Below are 24,366 nucleotides of genomic sequence, written 5' to 3' on the forward strand. Positions count from 1 at the left end.
GTACTCAGACTGAGGACGGTTGGTCTCCTGCTTTAGGAAGGTGACGTAGAGAACTTTGGATTTCCACTATTGTTGCATTTGAACGATGACTTTGTCCATCATGAGTATTGTGTCTCCAGTGGCTCAGTCCCGACCAGCTGGTTGGTCGACTTCAAGGCCTCGCAAAAGCCTTTTCTTCAGCAAAAATGCAAGCTGCATATTCATGGCGTTGGTCAGTGGTGACGTTCACATCGATGAGTTGCTGACAGCAATACATTCTCACTCCTCAGGCTTCACACATTGAAGATCATGACGTGCACTTTGGTGGACAATGTTGACACACGTTTGGCTTTTCAGTTGAAGGTCACTCTCCCCTCCCATGTCTAGGGTTGGGAATTGATAACCATTCTGATTCTGTTATCGATACTGTTTAGCGATTCAGTTCCTTAGTGATTCTCTTATCTATTGTCGGTGGGGAAAAAAAAGCTTGTGCTGTGAACCATGACACAGTTGCCAGAGAGCTCCAGTACTTTATTGGTCCAGGTGACCGATTTAGAACATTGACGTACACATGAGCTTCTCATTTAACGTATCTGCTCATTGTGCTCCAATGTTCTTATTTCTTATTTAACAATATAAACGTGACATCTGAAATGATGCGTTCAGTGTAGCGCCTGAGTTTGGTTACTGTTACTATCATCGGTGCAGGACAACCACGCCTGCTTCCCGAGGAGACAGACTGGGGACTAGTGGCTCCATCACTGTAAAAACAAGCTCGGTAGCAGCGCAAATCTGACGTGTGTGTGATATCATTACAAAAAAAAAACAGATATGACATGGGAACTGTCAAGCTAGCTGTTAGCACAGGGATCAAACACTGTTCCATCATTATACCATGATGCCGAAGGGCTTCAGTCGTCCTAAAGTCGCACTGTCTCCGCAAACGAAACGAAACCTTATGAACGGTTTACCATCCGTCGCCACTCAGACTCCTCCACTACTGCGATTAGCTGCAAGCTAGCGCGGCTCTGTGAACACGCAGCGACAGCAGCAAGCAGAGTCGGACTTTAGGGTCAGGAACCAATAACAAGAATCGGAATTAACAGTCCAGAGAATATGACAATTTTGCACCGGTTCTGAATATGAACCAGTTCATGGTGAAGAATGTATTGCTGCCAGGGTAATCTTGCTTAACAGATGTATTTTAGACCAGTGATTCTTAACCACACGGCCGGGGCCCATGGTTGGACCGTGAGCGCCTCCTAGAGGATCGCTAAAAGTTTCTTTGTTTTACACCTTTGGGCCTTGAGGGCCGCGAGACGCTCAGTTTTAATACATGAGCCACGTATGGTGGCAGTAGTGAGTCACTGAATTGACTTGACAGCTGCAAATCTGTGATATTAAAGAATGATGGAGAAGTTATTGAAAGTAAAAAATGATAAAGAAAGTGATGGCGCCCTCTGCCATGTTGTTTACTTACATCTTCTTTGGAGTTGCAATAAAATATTTTATTTTTATTTTATGATATTTAGACATGGTTGTGTTATATTTATTTTATTCTGAATTTCATTCAATTTTTTTTCAATTTTCTCAACAGTTTGCATCAAGTGTGTTCTCTTACTTCAGTAGATTTGATGACTACGACTTGCACCTGGTTCTGCTACTGGACTTGCGTGATGATCACATGGTTTCATGTCATTTCACGAGGTTTTGGTTTGTATACGAGTATGTAGATTAAATATAGTTGTTGATCACAAATGAAATCAAGAGTCATGAATAGGTTCTATTGAATGGGCCTCGGGCCCATTTGTCCGGGGAAAGGTGGGCCTCGAGATCAAAAAGGTTAAGACCCCCTGTTTTAGACCTCGATAGTTTCAGCCCATGTTGCCATTTCACCAGCGAGGAACTGTCTTCAAGCAGGTACTTCAGGTGATCACAGCAAAAACAACTCGAGTGAAGAGCAGTTCTTACATGAGCCACATTAAAAGATGAATCCTAGTAATATAGACCGACTGTAGAATGTAATGGTTTGTTTTTAATTCTTGAATAAACTCACATTATTCTTTCAAGGCCGATTTTTTTTTTTTTTACAAAAGGAAGAGGGCGCCGATTGGTGGACAAGCAAGCGGTTGAAAAAGCAGGACACCTTTCGAGTAGAGGAGGAAAAGAGAGACATACAGATGAGTCATCCGATGAAGGATAGCAGTGTCTGCAAAGTTTTTCAGGTGGTAAAGCGTGGTGGTGTGTGAGTGACACTTGTCATGCGAGAAGGAACACTTTAATATTTGCCTCTGCCAAGGAGGTAAGGTGAAGGTCTGCGTTCATCTTCCTGTCACTCCCAAAATAACTTGTCATTTAAAGTTTAAAGTCGATCATGGGACAAAGAGGATATAATTCTGATGGTCCATAACATGATCTGGATCCACAAATCTTCTGATGGATTTGTCAATCTCCGTCAAGAAGGAAACAAAAAGCCAGAGCTTCTTCCTTATGGAATGCCACCAGATGTTTAAGGACTAAATAAGTGAAGTCAAATCTGAGCACGGGTCAAAATCAGTGGCTTGGCAGAGGTCTGCACTCTTGAGTGTTTCTCTCGCAGTGATGAGAAGATTAAAGAGGCAGAACCTGAAGCAAAGAGATTGTATTTCTGCACGGACTAGTTTGACAGGGAACTGGACGCGAACCACCGGACTTCCTCCCGGTGATGACGGGGACTTACGTCGGACGTCTCTGAAGTAGATGGTCTGTCTGTTGGGGTTCAGAAGCTGGATGACCGAGTCGTCGTTGTCCTTCATTCTGCAGCTGATGGTGGCCATTTCACCCTCGATCACCGACACGTTGTCCGTTTCCAAATTCTGGCCTTCAACTGGAAGACAGAGGGAAGAATATGAAAGCTAAATTTACATTTAAACACCATGTGAGTTGCATTTTACTGCGATGAGAGTGTCACCTCATTTTCTATACTGCCTGTTGACAGGAATATTTATAGCTACATGGATTGTCTTTACAGGCACATTGTAAAAAAAAACAAAAAACAAATAGGTTACGGAGACGTCTGCTTGCAGCCTCATCTAATCCGTTTAATATCAGAGCCATGTGCAGTGTTTGTCGTTATTGATCTCCCCCAGCACCGAGTGGGACCTGTGAGTCAGAGCCAGATGGGCTGTAAGCTCTGCTGCCCACGAAAGTAGGGAGGATCGAGGAACACAAAGAGAGACACAGTGTAAGAAAGTGGCCAGTCGGAGATATGGGTGGGAGGGCGAGGGGGGTTAAACATGGAAAGAACAGAGAGAAAGCACCACGACTTGAGCCGGGGTTGTTTACGGTTCAAGCCTTATCGGAGACCCAGAATCTGTGGGTCCACGTGACCAGTGTGTGCTCCAGGAATAAACACGCTGTCAGCGCTGGGAGTCTCTCTTCGCTCACAGCAACACAGATCGGCCGTGGACCTTGTCATTGTAACTTACACCCCACAAAAAAATGGCTTGGTTTCCTTCAAAGAGCGAAAAGGGAGGGTCTTAGAAGTCACCTTGTGCTATGTTTATCTCACACAGGCGGCAAAAAGGGAAAGAAAAAAAAAAGGAAGGAGCCACTGTATACATTTAGAAAGCCTCAGACGCCAGAACTACCGCATCCAACAACATCAAAAGCACATTTGCATGCCTGAGTTGTCGCAGGCTTCTAGTTCATTTTGACTCTTACAAAGCAAAAGGAAGAAAAACACCTGTATTTTCAGATAGTGCTAATGTGAATAGACAGTCAGACTAGCATGATTCACAATGAACTCTGCGAACGCAGCCAGCAGTAAGAAATTAACCCCCCGTGGAGGGATGCTCCTCCAAACTGTCTGATTCAATGAGCCACATATTTCACTCCAGTAAGTCACACCGCTCTGGTTCAGGACAAAAGGAAGGTGGTTTTTATTTTAGAACGCAAAATGTTACGCGCAGGTTTAGAGGAGTTCATCGCAGGAGAAATAACGTGTTTGTGTTTATAGGCAAGCGCTGCGTTCGTAGCGCAGCATTCAGTCGATAATAATAAGTCAATGCAAGCAAAATCATTTGCTAAAATAAGCCATGCTTCCATTCATCGACAGCCACTAGTTTCTCCCTCGCAGTGCTGATTGTTGATAAACAAACATCCGAATGGAGTTCAACACGTTCACACTATTCTGTCATTTTTTCCCAGTGTTTTTCTAATCTCAACAAGAATCATAACTACGGTGAGACCTTGTGAAAAATGAATATCTTGGTAGCAGAACTACAGAAAAATCCTGCAAATTCCAAAGCATTTTCTCAAAAACAAGCAAAAAAACTAGATAGAAATCTATTTAAATTTATATTTAATTATTTATTTGTTTATTGACCTCATGAGGGCCCCATAAATGATAGATGTATCTCAGGGCATTATCACGCATTCATATGGCTATAAAATCAAAAGACATCAGGAAAGTACCAGCAAAGTTTGTAGCCGGTAGTTTGTAAGACGGTAGCGGTATGTTAATAATGCCTATAATTCAATGCCAAAAATGAGAGTGTTTTATGGATAATTTAGTCTGATTTAACAACCATAAATGAATCCAGTTTTTAAGAGATAAAAAAAACCCTAAACTCACTACATAATGGCTTAATAAAGTTAACCACTTATACTTTACCGTATAGTCGAGTGATTCAGTGGCGAACCATAGAGAGCCTTTACGCTGAAATTCGAGTCAAATAATTTAAAGAAAACCATAGAGTTACATACTACACAAACACAAAATATAAATATAAACATTTTCCTCCAGCTCGTGACTTGAACTGTGTTATACTGTACATAGTATTTGGGCCACATGTCCGACCATGACATCCATTTATAGGGCACTCGAGCGGCTGGACAACCATGAGTCATATAATCATGAGCACAGGTGAAGGACCTGACTGGATCTGGTACAGGCTCCTGAGCAAGAACTGGACCAGATCTAGACCCATCACGGAATTGTTTTGGTTGGCAAAGGGAATTGCAGTGTAGATGCCATCACTTTGGGACGAGTGAAGGTTTCCACCAACGGTTAAAAACCAAACATGCCAGTGACTTGATGTGCTTGAAGTCACTTGATGCGAGCTACACCCACGACCTTCTGGACCAACACAAAGGGCAGCCTTGGTCAGACCGACACCTGAACAAGCTTGCACATGAGCCAGATGGTGCAGTACTCAGGGCCTGGATCTGAACCCATCCAGACCTTTGGGTGAGATGGCGAGACCCTTGGATGGTTGGATGTGACACTTGTTCTTACAGACAGGAGCAACTGGTCGAATGAATACGGTATTATTCAACAAGGAAACAAGCAAGACTCTTGAATAAAAGCTTTTTGACTTCTGACCAAAATATTGGCTTTTAGGACCTGGCAGAATCCGAGACAGTAATGAGGCAAGACCGTTACCCCAAAGTGAATAATTACCGGCAAAGCCAAACCATTTACAGGAAAGTGCTGCGAAGTTGGCAGCAGATAAGTCCATTCGGCGAATGAGCGGAACCAAACAAATGAGATGTTGACTGGTAACGTTTTAAAATTGAGCAGCCCTCAATATCAATTTTGGGCGGGATTTTGAAGAGGCCGCGGATGAAGGGGCGAAGACAAAGTGAAGTGTTTTGATGTCGATTTCATTTCCTTTTTCCTCGGAGTAAAATCCGTCATCGCGGCAACAATGTGCCGCTTCAAAGCGAGGTTATTTTGCGAGGCGCGGAGCAACATTCGAGATAAACCCTCCATAAGGTTGAGCCGCCTCCAGCCATGTTTGGTCTCCGCCTCGTATCCAGAGACTCAAAACACACATAAATAACATCCCAATGATTAGCAAACCCATCAAAGTGAAAACCGGACACTTTGTGAGACACGGCGGATTCTCTCAATTGGGGTAAACATTTTCAATTGCCTCGCCGTCCTGGTGGTGATTGGGTGCAAATGAGGAAAGGCAGTCATTAATTCTGGGTTGGGGGGTGGGGGGGGAGTGGGCAGAGGCACAGCACAGATGACTGGCTGATAAATTCACACTGATTCCAGCAGCTGTCTGGAAGAGTAAAGTGCCTGTATCTCTACACATGGCTGCCCTCCTGTTCCTGCATCACCACATACTGAAGGAAACAGTCAGAGGGAAATACAGACCTTCAGAAGTCTGTGCAATCTCAGAGGGGATGTACAATCTGGCATCAAGTGCCTGGCATGGCGGTTCGGCTCATCAGCCCTGCTCAGATCGCAAAACAGCGCTAACCCCGGCCAATTTTTTTCCAGGGAAAAGTTGAGGAAATCAGGCTACATTATCAGGCTGTCTCCTCCATCACAAGTTCAGAGGCGGGCACCTTATGAATCAAGTGGCTTCTCTCTTTGAACTCCTCTCCCTTGTTTTCACATCAAACGGGCAGCTCAAGCAGGATAGCCGGCCTCCGCTTCCTCTCCTCTCCTGAGAGTTTGCTGTCTGACTGCAGCACTCGTGTCCTTTCAAGGAACAGGCAGACTAGAGACTGTAATTACCAACAAGAGTTTTACTCTCCCCGGCTCTGATGTTGCCTTTACCTCACGGCGCGACTTCATCCTGCTCAGTCATGAAAGCCCGATCCTCCTGATGAAACACTGTTCACAAGTAAAAAGGATCCACTCTCGGGTTATAATTAGTGCAGCGCCGTTTATATCCAGGAACCTTTGCGTGGGTTCAAAAATTTAAGCTATAAAATGTGTCCCTCCCCCACATATGATCTGCATTTCCATCAGATCAAAAAGAATAAACAACAAAAACTGTATGGGCCGCCTTCCGTCAAGTTGTGAGTCACATCAATATTTCACTGAAATCCATCCACCACTCTGAATAATGAGGTATGGAACGGTCTGAAAAGACCTCCCTAGAAAAATCATCTCCAGAAACCTCCTTCAGCTCATCTGGTGGAATACCCAGGCATTCCTTCGCCAGATGTCATCGCTCTGCCATGGCCTCTTTTATTTTGTCAGCTACTTCCTGCTCCTGAGTGTGTTTCGTCTCTCTTGACAGTGTCGGTTGATGGGGAGGGGAGGTTGATGCAGCGCCAGATTGTGAATGTTTCTACGCCGTGTTATGCTTTTGGACTCCTTTTCTGAACATTTTGGACTTTTATTTCCCCGTATTTTTACTTCCTGGTTTGCCATGTTTTTTGCCTTCCCGCCTGAGACTTTTCGTAAGTTTGTTCAAATGTAAGTTTTTTTGTTTCTTAGTTCCTCGTCACTCGTGCCCGACCTGTTGTCAGTGTGTTTCTAGACTCTTTTGATTGTTCCCTGGATTTCGGTTGTGCTTGCTCCGTTGGAGTCTCTGTTAGTTTCAGTGGTACCTCGGGTTTTCGAATGTCCCGGACGTCGAACAAATTGGAGTTCAAACAAAGATTTTGAGATTTCTTGCCTCGGATTTCGAAAGAAAATCCAGAACTCGAACGCCCCCGAAAAATGCCGGAAAAAAACAACGTGCACGGACCGATGAGCTGACCCACAACGCGCTGTGTTATCGTGTATAACGCAGCCTCTGTATGCAGACGTGTCCCGTTAGCTACATTTACTGACTGTTTTTTCTTCATATCGAGGTGTAAAACCTTTCCTGTCTCCACACTGGACCGTGGTAGAGTGTCACAGGGGAGGTGCTGGAGCGCTCACTCCAGGGTTTGATGTCCTGTTGTGGGCTGGAGCTGGGACAGGGATGAGGCGAGTCTGGGACAGAGCGTGACTTGGTTTATGACTTTGTCACAGCCAAACTGCACAGAAGCGCACATTCAGAGCTGGACACGCACCGGGCACCTCTTCACTTCTGGAGAGACGTCACTCACTCGGCAACCCCTCCCACATGCAGCGGCCACACACATAGAGGAACAGCCACCTGCAGCAGACACTCTACATTCACTCCTACAAAAGACTATTTTAAGGCTTGGAATTTCTTTTTCCATTCATTGTAATGGGAAAAATCGATTCGGATTTTGAACAATTCGCTTCTCAAACGGCCGTCTGGAACAGATTGTGGTTGAGAACTGAGGTACCACTGTATTTGTTTTGGGCTTGGGCCGTGTCCCATTTGTGTTGGCTCTGCCGTTTTTGTAATAAACTCTGTTTGAGGACATATTGGTATCAGCCTTTCTATACTTCCTGCTCTTGGGTTCTCCTCATTGTCTGAGCCGTCACAATCTCGTAGGACAAGGGCGGAGGATTACGTTTCCGAAAGGGCCACATTATGGGAGAAATTTGAGGGGTCGTCACACAAAAGGGCAAAAAATCTATGTAAATGTATCATGTATCTTAAATGCCATTTTTTTGATGGAAAAGTGTAATGATGCCATAACATAATGTGCTTAAAGTACATCATTTGAAGGGAAAAAAAAAGTCTAAAAAAGTTATATCATAGTTTAGTAGTGTAGTGTACAGTAAAGCATATAGTATAGTTCATATTCAGAATAGTATAGTAATATTGAATGATGACTAGTAGTTGTTTTGACTATATTAGGGCCGTGAACATACAGGACAAGGGCTGTATGTTCACGGCCCTAGACATAAGTGCGACATCATTGCATGCATGCACAATGGAGGAGCTGCTTCGATTCATTTTTTATCCAGTTCGGTCGATAGCGACCAATAAAAGTTTGCACACCCCTGAGCGGAGTCGTGTTTGCCAATTTTAAGGCAGAAGTAATTTGTTCCAGAATCTTGAACACACATTTCAAAAATGTTTCTCGATTCATCCTCAATTATGGATGGAATTAAAAAAAAACCTATGCAACGTTTGGTGTCCATGGAGCAATTAACAGGATTAAAGATGAAGACTTTTCCATCCGCGGCGTGGATCCATTGAATCAAAAATGACGGACGGTCCAGACGGTCCTACCAGGAACACCTCACCAGCAGGGCGACCTGCCCGAACCATGTGAAACTACTTCTATACATGTTCTATACATGTCGCCTTATAGCCAGAACAACTGGAAGACAGAGATGTTTCGATTCTGCTGGATGGTCTGATACAATGTTTTCATGGATCAACATACCTCCATGAATCAGTCCTAAACTTCATCCTCCATTCACTCTTGAACAAAACCTGAAGACATCAGGGTTCTCCCCAGGAGGGGGAGTCTCCAATCGGTGGGGTTTGGGGGGAGCAAGGTGTCAGATTTTGGCGGCAGAGAGTCACAAAAGCAGCGAGTGACGGTCACATTTGGAGTCATATTTCATTACATTCTGACAAAGAAACAAATCCCAGCGTTGGGGGCTCCAATACAAGCAACATCCGACTTACGACCTGTTCGACTTATGTCCACCCGTGCTTTTTTTTTTTCTTCAATGTTTGGCCTCAATTATGGATGGAATTAAAAAAAAAAACTATGCAACGTTTGGTGTCCATGGAGCAATTAACAGGATTAAAGATGAAGACTTTTCCATCCGCGCTGTGGATCCATTGAATTAAAAATGAAAAGCGCTCCATCTGTGTCACTCTCCTCCTCCTCCTCCTCCCTTAAAGGCATTCTAAACAAGCGTACAGGTAAACATGCACAGATGGACGGACTGGGATGGACAGCCAATCCACAGACACAGACAGGGGGAAGCACATCCAAATGAACAGCAGGAAGCAAAAAGGAAAAGGTACCTGTCACGATTTCAGCAGCTCCTGTTGAAGCGCAGGCGAAGGCACAGGAGCGGGAAAGAAGAAGAAAACAGGCAGTTTATGAGCAGCCTTTAAAGCCAGAAGCCATATTGCACAAATAGTCCGTCATTTCAAAATGAATTAACTTCAATCTCAATTTATTTACAGTTTAGCGGAAGCCATTTATCGGCGTTAAAAAAACCCCCCAAACATTCCGAGTTTCTCTCTTTTCATGAATATGTAGAGAGGGTTTTCTCTCCCATGTCCCTGACTGCGAGAGCCCAGCCAACCCTGCGTCGGAGCAGCCACAGCCTGAAGCCGATCCCCCGGGAGCCAGGGTGTATCCTGCAGAAGAAGAGCACCCTTTCGGAACGATGCCCACCAAAACTGGCATCTCACGGGGCATGGGAGACTGGCATGTTCCCAAGTCCCCGCAGCAGTGCTCAGGGCCTGCACCCGAGGGAAAACGTCCATCATTCATTGTCTGCTATTCATAAACAACCCTGCACACACACACACACACACCTCTTCCCCCGCACGTTCGTGTCTACAGTCGCACATACATTGCCTCTCTCGCACACACAGACTTCGACTGCGAGCCTCTTGAGCCGCGGTAGAAGCGGCAGAAGCGACTGCTTGTCTCAGTTGTCATTGCCAGCGTAATAAGGGTGAAAGGTGTGAGATATGTCCTAGTTACACTTCTTTGTGTATTTGTAATGTGTCAGCAAATCCCCGGAGACCACAAAACTGCCCGGGATAAATCACACACAATAGCAGGGGAAAGTAATTTTGCCTGGCTTTGATCATAGTTTGATCTTGATCTGATTTATCAACAACACAAATGAAATTACAAAACTGCATGGTCAACAATACTACAACACAAACTGAGGTACGGTGTGATTGTAATGACTTGTGTGCTACATCATCACAAGCAGGGTTTTGTTGCCCTTGGATCTGGTCTCATCCACTGAATGGAAGAGCATGCTCTTCAGCATGTCCCAGGTCCGCCCCAGGCACCCACCCAGACGGTCCTACCAGGAACACCTCACCAGCAGGGCGACCTGCCCGAACCATGTGAACTTCTATACATGTCGCCTTATAGCCAGAACAACTGGAAGACGGAGGTGTTTTGATTCTGCTGGATGGTCTGATACAATTTTTTCATGGATCAACATGCCTACGTGAATCAGTCCTAAACTTCAACCTCCATTCACTCTTGAACAAAACCTGAAGACATCAGGGTTCTCCCCAGGAGGGGGAGTCTCCAATCGGTGGGGTTTGGGGGCAGCAAGGTGTCAGATTTTTGCCACAGAGAGTCACAAAAGCAGCGACTGACGGTCACATTTGGAGTCATATTTCATTACATTCTGACAAAGAAACAAATCCCAGCGTTGGGGGCTCCAATACAAGCGACATCCGACTTACGACCTGCTTGACTTACGTCCACCCGTACTTGCGACCACGGCCAGCAGATGCTTTTTTTGTTTAATTCAATGTCTGGCACCACAGCACGTAGGATCAGTTACGGCAGCACAGTCTCCCAGCATCTCACTCTCACACAGCCATCTACCACTACAGAAGGACCTATAACCCTCGCGTCTGCTATTTTGAATGGCATTCGACCGGTTGGTCGGAACCGATCCCGGTCGTAAGTCGGATGTTACTCATACTGCTAAAGCATTGGGGGAACTCTGAACCTAACACTGAGATCAATGGTCTCAAACTGAGTGTACGTTCACACCAAAGGAAACATGCATCTGTATGTTGACTGGTTTTTGCTGCTCCAGGGCGACATCCCCCTTCGTCGCCCCATGTCTCTGGATCCATTCAGTCCATCAGAGGAGCTAAGATCTCTGTGCGAGAAACTGTTCAGCTTCTCAGCTTCTCTGTAATTTCTTCTCTTCATATTGTTGAGAGGTCAACTGAAACACTTCTCTCTTTCTGGTGCAATATTATAGCTAGTGACATTTTTGTCGAACTTCAGCTCAATGACAGCAATGAATTGCTCCATATTACAGTCCAACTAAAGCAGTAAAAGTGAATCATATAAACCTCCTGTAATGAACAATATCATTAAATAGAATGAAGTGCTGACTGGACCAACAAGAAAATGAGTTTCCAGAGCATGAAAAGTATTATTTAATTCTAGTGGTGGGACTTTAACACTTTGCTCTCCAGACAACAGGGAACCTTTGTAAGTGCAGGAGTTCCTGGTCCACTGATCCCACTGATGCACAAGACACGTGGCAGCTAGGATGAGAACAACAACAACAAACATGGAGGAATACCTGAACACAAGCAAAGAAAAGCATCTGTTCGCTTTTGTTCAGGGAGGTTTTTCACTACACAATGACCAGGGTTTCCACTACTCTGAATGGACTTGAAATTCTTATACAAATATTTTCAAGACATTAAAAGAGCTTTAGTTTAAAGAAGGTGATATAAAAACTTGAATATAGCCACTGTCGTGATTTATTGTGCTGTTGTCAAACTGATGCCAAATAAACAATATTTCGTTGTTTAAATGTATGTATGGCTCCATCATTTGATTCAGTTATATACCAAATTAATTCACATTGAAAAATGTGTGGCAAATATTCTTATACCATTCACAAATTCTCCAATTAATTAGATTGTTTTTTGAAATCGAATCCCACCCCTATTTAATTCACATTCCACTGAAAAACGAAAAGACAAAACCAGGATTATTAATTTTCCTTCAAAGATCTGAACATAATCCATCACAGAAATTAAGACCAGTCCCATGATCATGGAGTCTTAAACTCAACATCACTTTCACAAGCTCGGATTTAAAAAAAAAATAAAAAAAAGAAAGAAAGAAAGGACCTAAATCCGCTCTTTAGATGGAATAGCAGGAGGAAGGCAGAATGCTTTCAACAAACTCAATGGCTACATGTAATCCTTCCACCTGCCGGCGCCCAACAACCCCAGCAACATCTGATATGACGCTTTATGTGCCGGCTAGACTTGAGCTTGAATGAGCACGCGGCATGTGTCCCGGCCTCAGCAGCCCACAGGACGGCCCATAATGAGGCCTTTGAGCTGCTTTAATTGCCAGGTAATTAAAATGCTGTCGCGGCATTATGTAAATGGCTCATTATCCTGCGTGTGTACTATATCTGCGCCGGCTATTTTGTCATGGCTGCCGCCCAGCAAGCTCCATCGCAATGACACTGTCATGATTCTGCTTTTATTTTGGTCATCTGAGTGCCGTTTCTCCCCCCGTCTTCCTGTTCCTGTGGCACATCAACCCCTAATCTTGCATGCTTCGCAACGTGGGCCAGATCGACGCCTTTGCTCCAACTGGTAATCTGCTCCATTCGTTCTTCTCTGCCGTCGTACATTTATCCATCTTCTGTGCAGCTATTTCTAAACCCTGGTGTTCTGAGTTTTTGTACTTTGACTCCCTTTGTTCTCCCTGCTCCGTGTGGCTTCTTGGTTTTTTCTCTGTATCTGTTATTCCCTACTCGTGCGTTCGTTTTGACAACCTCGATAGTTTACTTTGTGTTTTATTGTGTCATGATCCGCTTTCTTTTTTTCCCTTGACTCCTGTTTCTGTTTCTCCCTCCTTCCTTCCTGTTTGTATGGCACATGGCTGGAGCCAAAGAACACCTGAACTCCAGCGACATGTGCCAGATTGTCTCCTTTGTTCCTGTGGTAAAGTGGCTCTCCTCATTCGTTCTCTCTCTGTGCTCTAGTTTGCTCATTTTTTACTACTCTGTCTGAAGCCCTGGTGCCTGAGTTCGTGTTTTATTCCTTCCTCTGTTTCCGCATGTTTCCTGGTTTGTTCTATGATTTACCATTGTGTTTTTGTCTCTCTGTTTACAGATTCAAGTTTGTTTGACTCTCCTGGTTCGGTGATGCTCTGTGTCTTGACCCATAACGTATTTTTCATTGTGTGTTTGCTCTCCAGTTACAGACTCTTCTTGCATTCTTTCTCCTGGTTTGGTGACACTTTTCGCTTGGACTCATTCCGTTTCATCCTAGTTTTGGTGACGCTCTGGATTTGTTTTCCTCTCCCAGGTTCGGTGACGCCTTTTGTTGTATATTTTTGTATCTTGTTATTAAATAATTGTATTGACTCGCTCCAGCCTCCTGTGACTCCCTCACGGGACCCAAGTCTTGAATCATAACACCCGGCATCCCAGCATTTGATCTTGTCAACAGAGCGCTAAATCTTAACAGACACAACAGACACTTGTGATATAGTGCGGCGCCACCTTCCCTAACCCTTGGTGTGATCCACTTCCTGCTGGTGGCCTCTGACGGAGCTATAAATAGTGGCGTGGTGCGTCTGCCGCGTCTCCCGTCGCCTCCGTACCTGCAGCACATTAGGTCGAAGTTATGAGTCGCCAGCTCGCCTGTGATTAGATGTCATGGCTGTCGCTCTGCTTAGACAGTGCTGATAGACAGATTTCTGGGGAAGGCATTCGTGAGAGTGCAGCGGTCGAACCAATCTGTCAATCACCGCGGACGAGAGCAGGCAGGCCGCTCGTCCTTCTAAGTAATGTCTGTCCTTGTCTCCGTGCTGCTTCTCCTTTTAATTCAAATCTCATCCTCTGCTCCCGAACAGGAGGCACGAGCAGTTTCAATTACTCCAATTTTCAAGTCTCGGTTATGAGGAATAAGAGAATGAATAAGGGGAAGCTAGGTGTCAGTCAGCGTGGACGTCAGGAAGTTCCTGATAAAATCTGAAAGTGACGCTACTTGACTCAAGGAATCTTGGTTATGAGGAATAAGAGAATAAATAAGGATTTTTACTGGGAAGCTAGGTGTCAGTCAGTGTGGACGTCAGGAAGTTCCTGATAGAATCTGAAAGTGACGCTACTTGACTCAAGGAATCTCGGTTATGAGGAATAAGAGAATGAATAAATAAGGATTTTTACTGGGAAGCTAGGTGTCAGTCAGCGTGGACGTCAGGAAGTTCCTGATAGAATCTGAAAGTGACGCTACTTGACTCAAGGAATCTTTAACTGCAGTAAAGTTCTCCATTTTGAGCGTGAAAATGAGGAGAACCTGCACCAGCTCACTCCCCGACCAGAGACCCAAGTGCACGTGACGATAGTGAACGCCTTCTGAAACCCACTAATCCACTCTCAAAAAGCCGCCCTCACTCCACTCATGCGGCGCAAGCTCGCCCTCTGCTTTTGCAGTGAGAGACTCTTTCACATTCTGTTCTATTGTCCGTCATCAGTTATGTTCTCCCACCCCACAGTCCGCCACCGCTCCCTTCACTAGCTTCCAGTGGCAGCCTGAATTTGTTTCAAGACTCTTGTGCGAGCTCAACCTGAGCCTCACCCATTGTCCCGCCCACTCTGCTTCATCATTCCAAAAACTGTGTTTGGCATCAGGCAACAAGAGGCAAAAACACTAAGAGAAGTAAGCTATGATTATATTTACGCCGTCATTTACATAGTGTCTACTCCACAGAACAATCAAAAAAAAAACATGTTCAAAGTAGCGCAGTACTGATCGATCAGCCGCCTGATTTATCGGCACCGATGTGGGCATTTATGACGTCATCAAGATTGGCCGATCAGATGACATATATTATTGTATTTGTTTTTACTTTTTAACAAGATGCTACTTAGCCTCATACATGATAGAAAAATGACAAAACAAAGTAGATGTTTCCCCGTAAAATCACACTACTTGATGCTACAGAGCCAGCTACGATGAAAGTCATTCGACAATAATTCTCTGTCAAATGACAAACTGAATTGCAATTATTAAAGTGTGCGCTCAGAGAGTCAGAACCCATGGTAAACAAGACCACACCGAATTCCAAGCGATACCAAGAGGCTCATGGAGCAAAAGCTAACAGCGCAAAAGCTAACAGGAGCGAACCGCAAGCAATGCTAATGGAGTTTTGGAGCGTCCGTGTTCTGTTGTGGAAGACAACGTGGTCGATAAAAAGAGGAGCGGTCTTGTCAGGTTATGACGCCACATTCCGGTATGAGTGAAGTTTAAATTGCAGGTATTGATCTGTTCATTGTTCACACGGAATAAAAGTTATTTGTGCTATATTGAACGCCTTGGGTTTTGTATTGCTATTTATTTCGCTTTAAAAGTTGCAATGTCTTTTATACAGTGTTGTTCAGTAATATTGTTATTTAGTAGGTTCCTCTAATGAATAGAAATATTTTTCTTTTGTGTCCAAAAAAAATATAAAATGGTATATTACTGGATCAAATGATGGACCCATAAATACAGTTAAACAACAGAATACTGTTTATTTTGCATCACAAAGCACAATAGATCACAATGGTAATTACGTATATATATATATATATATATATATATATATATATATATATATATATATATATATATATATATATATATATATATATATATATATATATATGATTCATTCACATTCTGAAAACAGCCCTCAAAAGTAGAAATGAATTGAAGGTGATGCCTGTGTACAAGACAATGGCAGAAGTCAAAACAGTCCACTACACATCAGCGACGAGAAGGACAACAAAAACAAAGTAGGACCCACTATAAATGCAACAGACAACAGTCAGACCAGGGAGCTTGCCTTTTACATTGACAGGATGGGCGACTAGATGCGACAAAAATAACGACAGAGAAGGACTTTTTGACACAATAAAGAGTCTATACATCCCCTGCACAGTGGAAACCTCCAGTCTTGTCTCGACAGCAAACAGCCAGGTAGCACCGTAACGCTCCCACAGCAGTCATCACGCGAGCTTCACAGCTCAGCCCAAGGCGAGCAAGCCTTGTTTCAAATCCCCCTCTTCTTCTAATGGATTATTAAGGCGTGCGGCGTGTCAACAGAAAGCCGTCACGCCCAGGACTGGAGCACTGCCTTGCTGTCTTTGATGCCAAGAACTGTTCCTCACCTTATCTCCCATGTATCCATAAGCTTCCAAAACATTTCTTCAGTTCAAGCAAACAGGGATCTGGCAGTCTGTGTGACACTGCGGCTCGGCGCACCCCTCTTTTCTCCACGGCCAGTCGAAGCAGTGGGACAACACTAATGAGGCAACATTTCTCCTCAGTAGTACTGCACTGCCTTTCAAATCATTGTCCTCACTTCCAGGTAAAACATTCCCCGGCTTTTTCAGGCGTCTGATCTGCAGCGTGCATCCCGTCGGCCCGCTGTGTAATCGCAAGGCGTGAGAGGACACGGCTGAGTCTGATGCTGGAACTCTTTGTGGTCCCCTATAGATATCTGTGTTGGCTACATTTGCGTGTCTGTCTTAGCGCATGTGTGTAATGATGCCTTCTCACTGTGTGTAGCCCACTGTGTTTTCATTTAATTAGAGGGATCAGAGGTGGGCTTTCAACTTTCTTTCTATTGAAGCGCTTCGGCTGGAGAAGAAAACTCCTGCAGAGTGGGCCAAATAAACACTGGTGACTTTTAAGGTCATGCATTTCAACAGAAAACAGTTTCAAACATCCTCGCGTGAACAAACTTTCTTCAGCAACGTTCACGGCGTGGTTCGGCATCTTGGCACTTTCAGCATCGCAAATGATGATCGCTGAATGGAGAGATGCAGCAGTGATTCTTTCAGTCTTGACTCTGACTCAAGGCTGCATTGACTCATTCTAAGCACTATGAACCATAATATACTCTGTGAAAAGCCCTTTTGTCATCATTATCTAAAAGTTGCACATGCAAAAATGGGTTGTTTTCATCCCGGATAGAAAACCACCGACTGTCTGAACTCAGCTCTGAAAACAGTCGAGGCTGAAAATCGTAGACTGGGTCACCAACGTTGATTCAACCGATGCATATTTACAAAGAAGAAATATGGTGCTTTCATTATGTGTATTCAAAAATATGTTCCCAAATACAACCATAAATTGCAATGTGATTCTGACAAGGTTCTCGGAAGTCGGTCAGACGTCGCCGCCATCTTGTGACGTAACGAGGGGAACCCAATTTAAACAGACGCCGGCGCGGTGTGCACTGAAGCGCAAGATGTCGCGGGAAAAATTTGGGTTTTGAGGAAGATGAGCAGGTTCATGTAAACAAAGGACTTTATTTGAACTGTTGTGGAAGCGACGACTCGCACTTGTCAGAGGATGAAGAGTCTCAAGGCAAAGGATCAGACGCTGAATGGCAATACAAAAATCAAAAGATCAAATTCAAGTGGGTGTAATGCTCTTTTACGATGATTCAAACTGCTTGTGGGTAAAAGGAGAGACTTTTTGGTTGCTATCGTCGCTCTCCATTTGTTTAAATCCAAAAACCATGCGGCCGGTTTCAGAACCTGTTTGAGGCGAACATTCAGGCCAAGAGACTCCTGCAGAGCAGCGAAACAAATCACCCGTGATGTTTGTTGCTGACTGCTTGTTGCGATGTTTCCACTTTGTTTTATCACAGGTGGCCACACGAGACTTGCGGCTTGGAGGACAGGCTTCTAGATCAGTGCAGGGACAGGATCTTTCCGACTACAAACCTCCCTTAAGATTTTGAAAATGTTTGTGGTACCCTTAAGACATTGGCTATAATGCCTGGTTGCACCAACTCTTCCACCAAGATAATGTCTTTCAACAGCATTGTGGAGATGCACAACGCCCCGACAAGGAGCCACAGACTTTTACTTTGCCTTGACACCATAATCTTGTGTTATGGTCTTAATAGTGGTTTTTAAAGAAAGCGCTTTTAAGATGAACTCCATGTTTATCGGACACAAAAGTCCCTCACCTTGACTTAGTTTTGAAAAGAGACACAAGCCTAGAAAGTACCTCCAGGCTGTGCCAAAAGAATGTCTAGATCTATTTAAGTAGTCAGAATGCAGAATATATAGTTGGGGAGTGCGGTAGATTGTCCTCACTTTGCTTGAAAAACAAGATGAAAAAGCAGACATACAAGTTAACACACTGACCATCTGAATGTTGGTACTTTGATAACGTTTTCTGACTACTATACAACCACTTTTGGCTGAGCCAAATATCAGGAAGCTACCAAAGAGGTCCGCAACACACATCTCTGGTCAGCTTAAAAATGCTAATACAATTTACTGGAAAGTTCTGGCAGCAAACCAGAATCAATACCAGAAGATATAACGGTAAATAAAACGGAATTGATGCGTATTATGGAGGCGCTGGAATAACTGAATGCTTGTGTTTTCCAGTGGCGTTTACTGTAGTGGCAAGTACGTCTGAAGACAGCACAACTAGGAAGAGAGTCATGAAGGTGAGGTCAAAAATCCCAGAAGGGAAACGTACAAATCCAGTTCACAACAAAGTTTTTTCTTAAAAAAAAAATAAAAAAAAGTTGCTCTAAATGGAGATTGTTAATAAATGAGTCATGCCTATAACCAGGAATATCGTGTTGGCCAGAAAAAAAAAAAAAAAAAACTGCTTTCAGCATCTACTCCGACAAGATGAAAAAGAATACTCAGCCACGCTGGCACAGAGAACACTTGTACTTTAAAGTGGGGCCCTGATTGATGTGCGCCGTGCCCCACATAAATAACGATAAAAGAAGTTTCTCATTATTAAAAGGCTAAATTGCCGACATTTTACCATCACCGCAAACAAAACACGCTGTGTATTCTCAGCGGTTTACATGACCGGGTACTGTCACTCAGAACACACTAGAAAATGTGTCAGACAAATGTGTTGCGAGCGCTAGCTTTCAACAACAGAGTGCACATAGCGCTGGGCTATCGTTGTTTCAAGATCACATGACAGGCGGCTTTGTGCTGTTTGATACAGAATCGACGAATGAACCCGAACGGAAAGTTGAACAGCAATTTAAGTTCGGACACTTTAGACCAAATTGATGTGATATGAAGGTTGGTTTTCCATATTATGTCAAGATGTGTTTCTTGATCTTTATTTCTTAAAATCTTTAAAACTAAGGTAACGCAGATATGTTTCTGATGAAATATTTCTTACTGTTAATTCATTTAAGCAAACCTCTTGACAATGTCAGAACAGAAATAATAAACAAACTGAACTATTGCTGCACATATTTACAAGACACTTTCACTTTTATTACTCAGTCTAGTTATTACTTGAGGTGTTTTTTAGCTGCTGTGGTAGGACCTGAAACGAAGACTACACCCAACTATCACTGCTTCAGAGTGACACACACACACGTTTGTATCTCTGTGGGGACCTCTCATTGCCATAATGCCTTCCCCAGCCTCACAACCTAAAACTCTCCATCCAAAGCAAATGGCTAAACTTGAACGGACACACACACACAAGTGAAGTCTTCATCCTGAAATTGAGGTTTGGCCCCAGGTCCCCACGAGGCGGTATAAACAAGGCAACACACATACACACGTCTCTATCTATGTCCTAGTGGGGACCTTCCATTGCCATAATGCCTTCCCCAGCCTCTCACCTTAAATCCTCACCATCCAAAGCAAATGGCTCCTTGTGGAGAAAATGTGACCACAAAGCAAAATGTCCTCACAAGTAGGTGTGTTTCCAAGAATAAGACCCCACAAGAATAGCAAGTACACAAATGTGACACGGCACTAGTCTTCTAAGTAGCGACGGGATTTTTACCATCAGAACAGAAAGTGCTTGTGTACGTAAAATGTTTGAGTTTTTTTTTATTTTTCTACTATACTGACAAGCCAGAGCGGCTCTTGCCAGAAGAGCATGCCTGTGTTTAAGGGGTCCTTCGGCATAAGTGCTGGGGGACACCGAGGGCAAATCCTCAGTGCTCTGTGTCAAGATTGTGTTTGACTTATCTGCGAAGGATACTTGAGGAGTATCAGTATTGAATATTTGTTAGTCTGTCGCTTAGAGGAAACACCAGTCGGAAGAATATACAGGAGAGTTTTCATCCTACAGAGCAAGAACAAGAGGAGGAATCTCAAGTCAACCTCCAGACTAAAACCATGATATTTTGACCTCAGCCCCACAAGCAACGGTCAAAATGGCCTTGATACAGTAGTGTTCAGTGTAACTAACATTTCCTCTCAGTTAATTCCTTTGAGGGAAAAATATCGGCCTCATATTTATCCCAAATGCTTTCACTCTGCAGCAAGTACAAACCAGTCTTTGCGACTCTTCTCAGGGTTACGACTCCACAGGTGAGAGTAAAAACAAAGAAGGAAACTCGATCTGTGAGCCTTGGCCTCTATCTCAGGTCTTTACCACTCCTGCTGGTCTGATTCTCCACAATCAAATTCCTTCAACCGCCAACAAGATCATGCCGTGAGCTTTGCCTCGACTGTTTAAACTCTTATTTACCCACGGAAAGAAAGCGAGCGGAAAACAAGTCCATCACCACAGAACTTGTGTCCAGCTGATGGCTGCAAACGTCGGCGCCGCCTCCTGAACAAGGTTATTTTGGATGGGAGCGAGTCACTGCATTACCAAGCACACATTGACTAATATCACAACAAAACATTTATCAACTCTTCTGCTCAGGAAAAAAAGGAGTTTTATAGCCACGGAATATTAAGTGTGATTGTGACAAATGCAGTGACTTCGCAGGTCTATAAATCACCAACCTTCCCAGGGAGTCGCAGCCATTTCCTGGGCCCAATCATCCACCGTGTTTTGCTAACAAGACCCGCTGACTGAGTGCGGACTTGAGAGCGACATGAGCTCCACACCCAGACCATTGAACAGGAAGAGATTCTTTAAGCTGCAGCAAAGCTTCACCTCTGGCAAAGTGACACATCACATCTTATTCACATTGTCTATTTCGGGTGACGCTGCATCTCCCTCCTCAGAGGCAGCGCAGGAACGGCAAAGCCTCTTTTCAGCCTTGAGTTTCTTCTTTTTTAAAGAAGTTGTGGCAGGAGCACTCCATTTGTTACCACAGGAGAGAAAACGATGCTGTGATTCAGGAGGAAGACCTGCCCGGATCAGTACGAATGCAGAGTGTTTTACATCAAAGCCCCTAAAGTGTCTTCAGGGATGGTTTCCGCGATAGGGAAAAAAAGCTGGAGCGCCTCACCTGTCTCGCCAGGAAGGGTTAGCAGCAGGAATATTCAGAAGTAGCAGTGTCAATGTCAATGTCAGAGTCACTCCGGAGAGGCTACAACTCAGACGACATGAACTGACTGAACAACCTTTTCCCAACGTCTGAGCTCAGTCCAGTTGTTGAGCTCTGCATCCTATTTTGACAAAGGAGCCAAGGCTATAGCTTTGGTCGGTATATCTTTGTTGCTTTGTTAGATATAGAAATAGAAAGGTAAATCCACGAGCAAATGGAGAGCGTTTTAGCTTAGCTCTACCATGACATCTTCCTCATGAGCAGTGAAGCTGAGAAAATGACACTAAACATCCGAGATGGTTGGCAACATTTCTCACTGGAACTGAAAACTATACTTCAAGGTGGTTGCACTACATGGGCTGTCAACCAATGGGTAACGGATTTGACCTGATTTAGTCGCCAGGATGGTCTGTAAAAAGCAGAGATGAGCTCATGACTATGTGTTGAATCACAGGAGCCACCATTTCTAATGGAGGGTTTCCGCTATATGTAAAGGATTGTGGCTCATTGCCACGGCTTAAATGAGAGCCACCGTGGCTTCAGAAAGATGGTCTATGGTAGTGTGGAGTGTTTTTCAAGGAAAAGTCCCGAAAGAAGCCTCATAATGACTGAAGTCTGTTGCACATGGAACTCAAGTTGTGCATTTCAGACGGACGCACGAGGAGACGGATGGCGTGAGGATGGCTGCAGATTGGAGAGTGACTACTCATATACGGTATAAAACTAGCATTTTATTTTTTTTGGGTGGGGGTTGCTCCGCCACAATTTCAAAAAATCCTGGTGGAAAATGTGGTAATGACTGTGTAACGCGTTCGTTCCTGATCTGTCTTAGCAGCAGGAGCCAGAGATCACCACAGTGAAAGATACGCAAGTCTTGTAACAAAACAAAAGCGGAAAAAAACTGTGTAAAACGATAAAAAACTAGAGCAATACTACTGTACTGTCAATTAAGAGCATCTTAGATCAAGTGTATTAAAAGCATTACACGTTTTATTATAGATTTTGATTATTTTATTATATATTATTATAGAGCAAGAAAATAACTGAGTTAAAAAAAAGACATGAATCACGTGTTAAGATATACACAGTGGCAATGGTCATAACTAAACATATTAATAAAAATTTGAACCTGTCATAACATCATGATTAAATATAATAAAATTTATGAAGGGCAAAGGCAGAGAGGAAAGTTCAAATGATGTTTGAGAGCGTAGGAATAGTCCATAAAGACTGTGAAAGGAATATTCAGAAGAAAATACAACAAAATTAACAGCAACATTTTCCGTCAGAACGGAGTATGACTGAATTATGGACTTGTGATTTGACATGGGCAGCGCTGGTTCGGCGCAGAGATCAGAGCTTGTCGACACACAACACCGATGCAGTGGCTAGTTACCTGAGTCTGTGTGTCTTTCACTGAGTGAATTAGGACGTTAGCAGAGCTCCTTGTGACAGGCTTGTCATGGGCACAGCCTGCCCACAGGAGAGGAGGTGGTCAGAGGGGTAAGTGGGGCTCCGGCAGGGTCAAGAGACAGCTGCTGTGCCGCGCCTCACTGTCTGGAAGCTCTCAGAGAATATTAAAGCACCGGGGCATCAGCCAAAGACGCTCCCTCATTTACGGAAAGCACAAAGCCTCTCCACACGGAGGCAGTGACTAATTTATGTAACAAAAGTGCTTTTGCTTTTCCTTCTCCATCAGGAGTGCACCAACATGAAAGAGCAAAATAATTGGAGACGGCAGCAACGTAATTGGAGTAGTTTGGTAAATCAGAGGCTGAAACACAACAACGGATGATGGCTGGGATTTGAAGCTTTAGAAGCACGTCAGGTATTGTGCGATATCATGACGCGAAAGGACGGACCTGTAACATGGGAGCGTGTTTCAAATGACCTGTAAGATTCACATGACCACCACAGTTGAAGCAGCGCCTCCCGAAGGCGTCAGGAGAAAGAAAAATCGCAACTTTGACCGATAGGACAAAGCAATCGATGATGATGACTCAATTTGTGTTTCAACCTTTTTCGATCGACTGTCATTCAAGCAGAACTCTAACAGCAGGCACTTCAGCTTCTAATCACAAAGACACTATGCTCCAGCAAGACTTTTTCTTCCATGAATCCATTGTCAGTTTTCTTGTCAAATTATTTGTGTGACATGGATTATGATTCTGACTTTGACAGTCCAACTTTTGACAGTCAAAGACAGAAAAAAAAATGCAGCATTCATGTGAAAAAAGTCAAGAATAGTTGAATATAACATCAGCGAACAAATATTGGTGAACAACAATCACTGCCTTCACAGGTGGACGACATTTTTACCGACATTTATACGTCTATATCTGTGAGCAAACTAACTGAAAAAGTTGGGAATAAATTGTTTCGTTGACAATAACAAAACACCTTCCGTGTGTTGCAGTTGAATCGGCATTGTTTTAGAGTTAGCGGCTAATGAACATTGGAACCTTGTTCCAACACTCTTGAATTAAGCCGCGGAAAATTAAGCGTACAACTACTGAGCTGTAAATTCCTGATTATAGAGCGCACTGGAATATTAGCCACACCCACGGAATTTAAGAAAAATGAAGGAAAATCTTGTTGATCCATGAGTCGCAGCGGTCTATATGCCATGGTGTAGCGGTGCTGTCCGCACTATAGAAAGGTCAGTGGGGCTTAAAAATGCACTAAACTAGTTTTGAAAATGGGTTCCAGCATGGAGACTGATTCGTGAAACAAACTGGGCAATATTCTGGACTTGAATCATCAACTCCTCACATCTTTTATTGACATTAAAGC

General features: G+C 43.8%; 1 protein-coding gene across 12 annotated transcripts in view; it reads right to left on the reverse strand.

Moving 5' to 3' along the window:
• The window catches only part of cadm1b (cell adhesion molecule 1b), a 280,874-nt gene that overhangs the window by 63,566 nt on the left and 192,942 nt on the right, over window positions 1-24,366 (reverse strand). For 9 of the 12 annotated variants that reach the window (XM_053873482.1, XM_053873473.1, XM_053873478.1 and 6 more), the window contains 2 exons: window positions 9,603-9,623; window positions 2,699-2,845 (listed from right to left, as the gene is read on the reverse strand). In XM_053873482.1, coding sequence (XP_053729457.1) covers window positions 2,699-2,795 — 97 coding nt within the window. In that variant the 5' untranslated portion in view covers window positions 2,796-2,845; window positions 9,603-9,623. The remainder of the gene's footprint in view (window positions 1-2,698; window positions 2,846-9,602; window positions 9,624-24,366) is intronic. The other 3 variants (XM_053873475.1, XM_053873476.1, XM_053873481.1) reach the window with 1 other exon arrangement.

Source organism: Synchiropus splendidus, chromosome 8 (genome assembly GCF_027744825.2).
Source record: "Synchiropus splendidus isolate RoL2022-P1 chromosome 8, RoL_Sspl_1.0, whole genome shotgun sequence".
NCBI lineage: Eukaryota > Metazoa > Chordata > Actinopteri > Syngnathiformes > Callionymidae > Synchiropus > Synchiropus splendidus.